At 35.3% G+C, this 12,187-nt stretch overlaps 1 protein-coding gene across 6 annotated transcripts in view; it reads right to left on the bottom strand.

The window, feature by feature from the left end:
• Nucleotides 1-12,187, bottom strand: part of LOC136850230 (E3 ubiquitin-protein ligase TTC3-like) — a 477,716-nt gene that overhangs the window by 222,290 nt on the left and 243,239 nt on the right. For all 6 annotated transcript variants that reach the window (XM_067123873.1, XM_067123870.1, XM_067123869.1 and 3 more), the window contains one exon: nt 2,416-2,542. In XM_067123873.1, the coding sequence (XP_066979974.1) occupies nt 2,416-2,542 (127 nt within the window). The remainder of the gene's footprint in view (nt 1-2,415; nt 2,543-12,187) is intronic.

Raw genomic sequence — 12,187 nt, 5'->3', positions numbered from 1 at the left:
AACCTATGGTTAACTTTGACTTGACTGAAATGGTCGAAAAACGCAATTGTAAGCTAAAACTCTTACATTCTAGTAACATTCAATTATTTACCTTCATTTTGCAACAAACGGGAAGTCTCTAGCACAATATTTCGATTTATGGTGAATTTTTGAAAAAAACCTTTTTCCTTACCTCTGCGTGGGGTAACTCGGCTGAAAATCTCAGAATTTCTTTAGTCACATTGTCGTAATTTTCGCACCGTTTTCTATTAGGCGTTACATAAAGTGTTATACATGAAAATGTGTGCAATTTCATGTAGAATACAACAAAAAATAACTCTTGGTTGTAGCTTATTTCAGTTTTGTTTGAAATAGTTTCATTTAAATCACGATAAATAGAAAAAATTCGACCTTCAGTCAACTTTAACTCGACTGAAATGGTTGAAAACTGCAATTGTAATATTCAATCAATTACCTTCATTTTGCAACAAACGGGAAGTCTCTAGCACAATATTTCGATTTATGGTGAATTTTTGAAAAAAACCTTTTTTTTACGTCAGCACGTTACGAATTCATGCATCATTTTGTGATAATATTTTCTCTGTGCTGCTTTGATCGTTTTACAATTTGTCATATACCAAAATCATCGCAATTTAGTGTACAATACAACGAAAAAAAAAAAACGACTCATTAGCTTTAACCGTTTTGCTCATAGCGCGACTTGTATACAATTATATATATCAATTACCTTCATTTTGCAACAAACGGGAAGTCTCTAGCACAATATTTCAATTTATGGTGAATTTTTGAAAACTTTTTTTACGTCAGCGCGTTACGAATTCATGCATCATTTTGTGATATTTTCTCTGTGTTGCTTTGATCGTTTTACAGTTTGTTATATACCAAAATCATCACAATTTAGTGTACAATACAACGAAAAAAAAAATAACTCATTAGCTTTAACCGTTTTCCTCAGAGCGCGATTTGTATACAATTATATATGAAAATTTTTTTTTTTGCGCTGTAATATATTCCAATATTTATATATAATAATGATATTTTTTTCATTTCTGATGGTTGCATACTAAACTTCAGGCAATGACAAAAAAAGGAGCCAAAAATGAACTCTTCATCTTAAAAACTAAGCGTGCTGTGATTTGTTGAAAAAACTTTTTTTCCGCTTTGGCGCTAACTCCCGAACGCCGCCGGCATACGGCAGACACTTTTGTAAGCAGAGGCTCAGCGTTTAAGGGTTAATTAGTTAATCAGAGAGTACTATAGTATACATAAAAACTTGCCAAAAACAGTATAAAATGATGAAAGACTAATATGCACATAAACATGAAAAACCAGACAAGAATGGAGTAAACTGTGAAAGAACCAAATCTTCAGGATAATAATTTCATTATAAAGCCAAAGACCTATCTCAAGACCTGCAACTGTCACTACTGCTTTCTGCAGAAATTATGTTTATTACTCAAAAACTTACTCTTTATTAATCATTGAACACACTAAACTGAGACAAGGCTGCAATATATAACAGTTAGATGAGGAAAAATTAAAAATATGGTTAGTAGTACATGCAGGAGATATTGCTCTAGCTGTAAAGTATCCCCTGGGAAAAAAGTGAAACAAAGCTGTTAATAGCATTGCAGGTTCAGAAAATGAGGAAAACACTAGATGGGTGCACAGCAAGACAACATTGTTGCTTGTGTGTTCTAGAAAACACGACATGTGAAACTGGGGACCATTCGGGCCATGAATATAAGTACATATAAATGATGGGGTCGAGACAAGATAAATCAAATGTTCGCCTTAATTAGTGCTTCTACTCTTCTTCAGACTACAGCAAATCCTACACTCAAAGCTCTCCCAGGATACCTTGGGCCAAGAGAAACATTCAATGGACATCCTACTTGGACCCTTATCTTATTGCTGGACTTGCCTTCTGGCCAAAGTAAATATACTTCCAAGTTTAGCACATGCCAAATATGATTTATGAAAAAGGCAATATGAATTGTAACTAACAGGTAGACAGGCAGAAAACATTCCAGAACTAACTTAAATAGTTACACCAAGTTGATACTCCTCAAGATGAGTGAACTGCTTACTATTATTCTTTCTTAAAGAAAACCCTAACCATATCCACAAAAGGGACATTACACAGGGATATCTGCCTTAAAAGGAGATTACACATCAACACCACTGGTGCCTAAAACTCTTGCTCACATAATACTAAGGCAAAGAAATACAGCATTCTCTATCATCTGGGGTGACTAGACCAAATGAAAATTTTTGGGGTACTCACAAAAAATAAAAGACCCAAGTGTATTTCAAAATTAATAGAATGACTATCATTCATCGCCACTTAAAACACTACTGAAGGAGGGCTTGCTACTTGACTGGTTGACACTGCATTATAAAAACACAACTTACTTTGTCTGACATTTTTCCAAACTGGTCTTCCTGCTCTTCTTTGTGTGCTTTCCAACAGCAGGGATGGTAGGCCACACTGCAGAACTCTTCACACATGACGTCCACAAACCCTTTGAAATCTGGATTCCTGGAAAAAAATTTCTTACTTGAAAATTTCAACAAAGAATTTTGATCAAATCATTTTTCAGTTCTAAAAAGGGATTAAACATGAAAAATTTTTTAAAGTGATTTGTATTCTTCCAAACATACAAACCTGAGGTCTTTCGATATTGGATTAACTTTTTGCGAGCTGAAAATCCGGCCGTTGAACTTTTGCAAGGTGGTATGGTAACAGTTACCGATGGTAGGGGCAGGAGTACCACCTGCCAAGTCAGGGTGCAATCAATTCTGCACAGCTAACCTTTTGGCCCAGGTAAGAGAATGATGGGTGGTAGAATGATGGGTGGTAAGAGGTGGGCCCTTTATGTAAAGAACTCAGGTTTGTATGTTAGGAAAAATACAAATTACTTTAATAAATTGTCATTTGTTCCAACAAGAATACAAACCCTCAGTCTTTCCATATGGGAGACTTACTTTTGGAGGGAGGATTCAGAGAAAATCTCTGAACCATGGTCCCGCTCACCAGGGTACTCTCTTCCCAGTCATTAAAGAGCAAAGGGAGGAAACCATACCTCAGATCTATCAAACAAGAGAGATATTCAACTGCCAGACTTCTGGGCATTTCAAATTAAAGGAATGTAATATTCTTGATTTGAAAAGGTTTGGATGAACCCCCAGTGTTGGAGACTATAAAGCTAAGAACCAACTGGTTTGCTCGCAGTCAGTCCCTCTCTCCCCTTGCTAGACAGAAGGAAGGATTTGCATCTACTAATCCAAATAAGAGCTAGATTATAGACAGGATACTCAGTCATCTAGAGCGCCTGCATGCACGCCAGTCCAGCACGTGATGGCTTGTTCACTGTTCCTCTGCCCACTAGAAGAGGAAAGAAGACAGGAGAAAGGGAGGAGGCCAGTCCCACACACACCTTCTCCTTGCAGCCACACACCTTGCACGAGATGCAACCTGTCCCTCAAGAGCTGGGTGAACTACATGACTTGTTGAACATCCACCATAGGATCCAAGGGAAAGGAATCCAAGAACCTATGGGCAATGTCCCAAGGCAAAAGGAGACAGATGTGATCTGCATGATTACATTCCATCCTAGTACTTGACCAACAGGTTCTTCTTGAATGCAATGGACAGACCAATGCCCCTGGCCTTGAAAAATCATCGGATGTCCCCCAAGAAACACAATCTGATGTCCCCATCAAAACATGTGGAATGATGAAAGGCACCAAAGATGTCTTACTTTATTCAAAGGTGCGAGAAGACAGAACAGAACAGCGCCAACTTCAGCATGTTGAGAAAGAAGGACCATGATCAAGCTTCTTCAGAGGTTGAACGAATTTCCAAAAGTGCCAAGATCAACTGTCCTTATCTTCTGACTTCATTGAATAATTGTTGTAATTACATCCATCTTGCATGCGATGTTTGGTTGGCCACTGTACTGAATGTTCTTCTGTCTGCTTGTGTACCTTCACTGCAATAGAGCCGATAAAAGGACACTAGGTCCTTCTGTTGACCATGGCACCACCATGGTGTTGTTGCTATCACACCAAGGAATGTCTATCTTGGATCTTGAGACTCTTGAAAGCTTAAAAAGGAGGAGGAGTGTGACCACATCAAGTCAAAATAAATGGAGCTCCTAGACACCACTTCTTGAATGAGTAGGAACCAAAAACAGGTTGTCGGAACTTAGTTTGGAGGTATTGTTGATCTCCCAATAAATCAGGCAAAACATTGGGAAGGTCTAAGTCCAACACTTGAATCATAGATGCGTACTGACTAGCCCTAAGATTCCTAACCATGGATGCAAGAGACGTCTCCTAGATGTCAACAGAAACCAGTGCTCCAGGAGGTCACCTATCCAAGTACAGTACTGACCTGACCCAATCATTGCTAACTTCGTTCATCGGACGAGAAGTGATATTTTCAATGTGGCCTGGTCGATGTCTGTTACACCCACAATCTGTAGAGACAGAGCCTAACAGTAACATCTTCGGAGTGTCAAGATTAAAGGACTAACTGACAATCTTCCTAGATCAAAAAATTCTTCAAAACACTGAGCTGTCAAGACCAATTGTAGGTAACACTGACGCTGGTGACTGAACTTGTCTGTCATACATCTACCATCTTGGAATGTGTCTGGTTGACCGTTGTGCTGAGTGTGCTATTGCAAACCCACATCCATCAATTGAGGGGATGATAGGACACTAGAGAACCCTTCTATCAACTACTTACTACTGATATTAGTAAGTACATAACACTTACTAACTCAAAGAGATTTTATGAAATTTAAGCTATCAAGCCAAGCACTGGGGCACTTTCAGCCATTCAGCACTTACATAGCAGACATGACATGTTTAAAATATTGTTTGCTTCTCAAAGACAGGAAACAGAAGAAAAGCGTTAAGTCTAGATCTGACAACTCGAGAAAGGTATCGACTGCTCATGCCTGAGGATGCTGGCATGGAGGGTAGTCAACTAAATGTGTTGAGTTTTGGGCAGTTGCAAACAGATTGATGTTTAGGTTCCCCAAAGGTTTCACATATTCTGGTAGACTTGTTGATGATGAGACCACTCTAACAGAAGACCCTACCCTTTCCTGCTGAGTTGTAAATGATAAAGTTGTTTGTTTCTCCCTGGGACAAAATGAGGTGAAAGAATGATGTTCCTGGACCTGCCAAGGAGAAGTAAATCTTGTTTGCTTGCCTGAACAGATCTCTCAACTTGTGCCTTCTTGCCTCCATATGTAAGAACAAGAGAGCGAATTGTTGGAACAGACTACATCATCTTGTCTCTGACTTGGGTAAGACCCTTCCAAACTACCAAAAGCTCTAGGTTGTTTATAGGCAGCTTGCTCTTCTCTACAGTCCAATTACCTAACATCAAATTTTTCTCAGAATGGCTCCCCAATCTGCCTCCGAGACATCTAAGGGCAATATGAGGCCTGGGTTCTTGAAGTCTAGAGGCAGACCCATCAGAATTCTTATTATAATAATATATATATCTTCCACTGTTTCAAAATTTAATGAAACTAATTCTATTTTATTTTTCTTTAATGTATCAATTTCTATTAGTAAGATGTAACTTTTTGTAAATTTCCTTCTAATATCAATAATGTTTTATTAATTTCATTACATTTTCTATTCAAATAATCTAGTCTTCTCCCTACTGAGTGTTTTAGTTTTATCAGTTCTGATAACTTATCTGACCACCATGTAGCTTATGTTTAGTTGGATGGCATTTTGTCTTAGGTATAGTCTTATCTGCAGCTTTTTCTATGAAACAGACAGAAAATTTATTAGTTTCAGTAATTCCTGATGTGCATTTCATATCCTTCCAAATCTGTTTCATTAATGTTATAATGGGGGAAATGCTTTGTAGGATTATTCTGTAATATGGAAGTTAATACTGGGAAATGATCATTAGTGTTTAAGTCAGCAACCGAGTTCCAATCTAGCCTATGATATCTGATGAACATATAATTAAGTCCATTGGAAAAAATGTCCCATGTGTTTTGAATAATATGTGCTGATTTCATTATCATTTATACAGCACACATCTGACTTTACACATTCTTCTATTGTTTTGTTTGGGTTTGTACAATTATAGTTCCATATTGGGTTGTGAACATTAAAATCACCCACTATTAATGTAGGTTCTTTGATATCATTAAATAATTGTTTTTTTTTATTCATATTTTAATAGTTGATAATTGTAAGTAGTGCTGACGAGTGTTTTGTAATACAATACATTGTTACCTATACATTTGGCAGTACTTAAACTTCATTTTTTCTCTTTAAATGAAGATGATAAAGTGTATTTACCTATTTTCAATACTGCTTTATTGACATGTTGTAAAAATAAAATCATTGGTTCATATTCTTCAAGTAATCATTGTATTTTACCCAGATGTAATTTGGTCTGTAGACAATTAACATTACACTGTATAATTATTCAAAATATTACGTTAAAAAGTTCAAGTTTTTTCTTTTTGTAGATTATCAATTTGCCTTTTTTTCAGATTATCATTTTGCATTTTTTTAAAGATTTTATTCGTAACATTTATTTGTTTTTCTTTATAGAGTATTAGGTGTTCAATGGACATACAATCCTTCATGAGTATCTAAACTAATATGTAGTTTCTTGTTTCTGTATTTTACAAAATTTCTTATAGTGTTTGTTAAATTATATTTTGTTATGATTGTTTTTGCTAAAACAATTCAATGAAACATTCATTTTTCCAAATGTGTTTTCATGTATCATTCTTTTTTTGTTTGCTCTTGCTGCACCAATAACTGGTGACAGGGTATTCTCTTCTCTATTCAAATAATCATCCTTGTCTATGGTTTTTTGTTCTACTATTTCTTCAACATTTTGGGTATCTCCTTCCATTGGTTTTGTTATTTTTAGGAGATAAATGTATATTCTTATAATGTTTTGGTTTTTGTTCTTTCTTTGGGACTTATGTCTTTAGTTTGCCAAGTGTTTTTCAAATAGTATTTGGTTTTTTGGTTTTGGGTGGAGTTCTCTCTGAAGGTCTCTTTCATCTATCTCTTCCACTTCATTACAACTTACTTCTGCTATTTCTGTAGCACAAGCACTAACTTCCTGTGCTTCTATTTGCCTGAATAATATCTCAAATGAATTTGATCAAATATTACCCATATTAGTTATCTGTATTTGTTTCTTGGTTATTTGCTATTTCAGTTTTTTCCTGTAAGGTAGTAATTGTTTCTTGAGATTTATCTATCTGGGTTTTGTTACCTTTATCTATTTCCAGTTTTGTTTTATTATTTGTTCTTGTTATAGAAGAAAAGGAACGGTTCTTAGCGAGATCATGAATTTCCTCTAAATTTAAACTCTAATTTGGCTTCTTTTATAGGCATTCCTGTTCTTTCCCGCAATAATTTCAACTTTGTATTGTATATATAACACATGAATTCTTTAGACCTTTGCATGGTGATTCTGCCCAAAGTTTACACATTCTGGTTCACCACATTTCCACTGTGTGGCATGTTCTTTAGATCCAAATTATGCGATTACAGATGTATTTTGGCAATTTTTCTTATTATGTCCATACTTACCACAGTTTTGGCACTGTAGTACTTTTGGAACATACGGTCTTAATTCTCTTTTCTGTGCCATAATTTTAATTTTTAAGGGTAACCTTGACCTTCAAAATGTTATTTTTGCAATTTTCAATGTTTGTTTATTACTTTCTCTATAGCCTTGTACGTTGTTACATACCTCTTTTTAAAAGAATCCAACAATATATTCTTTTCAATTGGCTGCTCATTATTTTCAGGGAGTATTGTGGTACCCTGTACACTGCTCATACTATCATGTTTTTTACTTTTACCTTTACATTATCAATGTTTATTAATAATAACTTAATTTTCAGATTGATTTTTAGTTGTGGTTTCTATCAATCACATCTGGTCTTTTATCTGTCTGAATGACATGTCAGAAGTTGAGTGCCTATTCAATAAGAAATTTTCTAATTTTAAAGCTGATACTTTTTGTCGATTTCTAAGGTTAGGAAAGTGTGTCAAGGTTGGGTCTTGCCTTTATCTAGTTTTTCTTGGCCTTCTATATGGTATCAGTGTATTAATACCATCTTTAACTACTTGAATTGAGTTTCCTTTGGTGTCGTTCACTGGCAAGCCAGATGTCAAGAGGTTTTGAATTGTGTCGTCATATGACAATGTATTTTAATTTCATCCAGGATGGAGGTCTCTTTCACCAAGGAGGTGCAACATTACCTGTACCTACAGTGTTAACTGCACTGGGATCTTCACCTGGATATACACCATACCCTCAGTTCCTTAAGGGTCGTCAGTCCATCAAGATCAGACCCAGCATTGCTGGCAAGACTGGACATAAAAGTTTCACATTGCTCAATCACATCAGGTACTCCAGTTTTACAGGTGGAGAGGCATGGTGTCCATCTTCACCCTCCATCTATGTAACAAGAGCAGTCTATTCCATATTTCAGTGACATACAAATGTTGTCAATGATAGAATGAGAGATAAGCCAGAAAATTTATTAGAGGGAGTTGTAAAAGGACAAAGGCTTCCCAATGTTTGGCTGAACCCACTGCAGAGATAGCAAGTATAAAACTGCATTCAATCTCTCCAGTGGGTCCCTAAACCCAACCCCCCCCCAGCTCTTCAAGGGGTTGGGATCAGGGGGAGGTCATGGGAAAATCAGCCATGAAAGATAACAGTGTATATGTGGGCAGACTGGAGGCATTGTTGTAATCTAGAAGTGGTCATTGTCATATCAAGCAAAAAATATTGATACTATATCGAAAACATTGTATGCTGTCAGAGTGAAGAGTAATGATATGAATGTGATCCAGTTAAAAGTATATATGCCTTGTAATGTAGGAGCAGATGCCAATAAGGAGTTGTTTAAATTCTTTGTGATACAGGCTTGATATGTAATACAAGGGACTGCAATGTCCTTTTGAGAGGTGATTTTGAGATGTAAGTATGGCTAATTTAAGAGCGAGTCTGTTTTGCTAGTCCGCCCAAGCAAATAACTTCACTGTACCCACAACTGATGCTCAGTATGACATCAGATTTACCTTTATGAACTCATTAGAGCAGAAGTCTCGAATTGATCATTTCTGTATTAGTAACAGTTTGAGTGGGGGAGTGCTTACATGTAGCACATGCGATGATGGAAATAATGTGTCAGATGATTGTTCAGTCATCAAGAAGTTAGATTAGATGTAATAATGAAGAACTGTATGAAATAACTAGCAGAAAGCCCCAAAGGAGAGACTTCAATGTTTGACTTCAAATCTGAAAGAGACAATTTCAGACATTTATTGTTCCAAATGTTAGACAATATATATATATACCATTCGAAGAACTAAACTGCTCTGATTTTCATTGTACTTGACACTCATCTGACTTCAGTGCTATTTATTTATACCAGCTAGCCAAATCACTAGATTTAGCAACTGTTGCCTCAATACATAAGAAAATAAAAAACTGAGATAAGAGATATAGTTGCTGAATGGAATATTTACATAAGAGTTACAACAATCAGGTGATTTTTTGGCACAGTTTATTGAAAGATTGTGGAAGACCAACAGATGGTTATGTTAGTCAGATCAGGCACATACCAAGGTTTAATTATCATAAGGCAACTGATGTCACAGAGAAAAATGCAAATAACATAAAAAGAGATTGGGTAGCAAACAAATTGAGCGCTGGAAACTAAATCCTTTTGGAATGAAATGAGTAGGTTTAAGTGTAAGGTTAGTTTCAACTCTAGCATAACAGATGGGAAGAGGCAAGGAGGCCCCATAAATCTTTAATAAATAAAAAAGCACCGTATAATGAAGGTCAAGGTGACAAAATATGTATTTTGTCAAGGTACAGACTGATATAGTATATCTGATTATAAGTCAAAGTAATCATATATCTGATATATGTCAAGGTAATCAGTCTAATAATGACAGTCACTTGCATCATATTATTGCTCAAATGGTCAGCACTGCTATAAAGCAGTTGAAAAGAGGTAAAAACGATGATAGCCATGAAATTTATACTGATGCCCTGAAACAAGCCTCTGGGAAATTTCATGTACATCTGGTTTTTCTTTTGACAATAATGCTGCATCATGGACTTAGTGATGATATTTTTAATGTTCTAGTCTTCTCACCTCTGGTCAGAAATAAAAGGAAGGATTTACCTAGCTCTGAGAACTACAGAGCTATTGCTTTAAATAGCACGTTTTGTAAGTAACTGGAGTATATTATTGACTACCTTCAGAGACTGTTCAAGTCAAGTGATTTTCAATTTGCCTACGTGAAAAGTTTTTCGACATCACTGTGTACTTTTATGGTAATGGAGATGGTGCAGTATTATGTGTCTTGCAAGTCAAATATATTTGCAAAATTGCTAGCTTGTTCAAAAGCTTTTAACAGGATACAATACAAGGAACTGTAAAATATATTAATCAACAAGGGGTTGTGGCCATTAGTTACCAGGCTACATACTAATAACAATGTGTAACAATACTGAAGCTAGGGTTAAATTGAATGGTATTTATTTTGATACTTTCAAAATTCAAAATGGAGTGAAGCGGGGGGGGGGGGTTATGTCCCAATTATTGTCTATTTTGAGTATAGATTTTTAACAGAGAGGGTTATAAAAACAAATGTAGGTTGCTACATCAGCAATGTCTGTCCAGCAGTTTTTGTATATGCTGACATTATTTTGCTCTCTCCCACAAGACAAGGCATACAAATTTTAATGGGTGTATGTGAAAGTTTTGATTAAGATATGAGTTAACAATTAACCCTGATAAATGTGCAGCTTTTGCTCAGTGATTATGATATTCCTAATTATGATTATGACATAACTTTTTGTGGAGCACTGCTAAAGGTTGTGAATAAGGCAAAACATTTGGGACAACCCAAGGTAAAGTAGAAGAATGTGATCTTCACGATTACATTCTACCCTAGTAACTGACCAACAGGTTCTTCATGAATGCAATAGACAGATCAATGACTCTGGCCTTGAGAGAGAGATCCTGTGTGAAATGTACTGATGTCCAACAGAAATTACTATTATTAAAGTAGTTTAACCCCACCACTGAGCTGACTATCAGCTATCATAAGGCTAGCCCAAAGGATTTGGATGAAATGACAGGTCTAGGCTACAAGCCTAGCACTGGGACCAAACAGGTCATTTGGTAGGGTGATAAATGAATGAAAATGAAATTAAAAACTGCACAAAGGCATACGCTCTCATACTGGAACACACTCACATAATAAAAACATTTATACTAATGTTTCCATATATATGCACTAAAAAGGTATATTAACCCTTAAACACAGAGCCTCTATTTACAAAAGTGTCTGTCGATGTCGTATTAGCGCGCGGAAAAAAAATCACAGCATGCTTAGTTTTAAGATTAAGAGTTCATTTGGAAAAATTGCACAATTTTAGTATGCAACCATCAGAAATGGAAAAAAATTTTATCAAATCAATATTGCACGCATATAATTGTTAAAATCGCATTAAAACAGTTAAATTTTGTTTTTTTCGTTGTTTTTCAATGATTTTGGTATATAACAAATTGCCACAAATGATGCATTTTACGCACGGACGTAAAAACAAGATTTTTCTAAAATTCACCAGAAAAATATTGTGCTAGAGAAAAAAATATAATTATGAATATTGCTAAATATTGGAATTTATCATGATTTATATGAAAATATTTCAAAACTGATAAAAGCTACAACCACGATTATTTTTTTGTTGTATTGTATGACAAACATTTTCATGTATAACACTTTAAAGGTCTAATATAAAACGAGCAAAACAGGTGACTAAAGAAATTCTGAATTTTCAGAGTTATTTTTTTTTCAAAAATTCACCATAAATCGAAATATTGTTTGTTGCAAAATGAAGGTAAATGATTGAATGTTACAGAATGTAAATTTTAGCTTAAATTGCATTTTTCGTTTCGATATAAATTTTGCACTTGTCAAATTGTAAATATTTCAAACGATAAAAGCAAACACAGATGAAAATTTTCATTATCACAAAAATATAAAACGGTGCATTACGAAAGGTGACTAAAGAAATTCAGATTTTCGGCAGAGTTACCGGACGTAAAAACAAGATTTTTTTTAAAATTCA

The sequence above is a fragment of the Macrobrachium rosenbergii genome, chromosome 21, assembly GCF_040412425.1.
Source record: "Macrobrachium rosenbergii isolate ZJJX-2024 chromosome 21, ASM4041242v1, whole genome shotgun sequence".
NCBI lineage: Eukaryota > Metazoa > Arthropoda > Malacostraca > Decapoda > Palaemonidae > Macrobrachium > Macrobrachium rosenbergii.
Note: the sequence above shows the minus strand (reverse complement) of the source record. Positions and strands in the feature narration are given on the sequence as shown.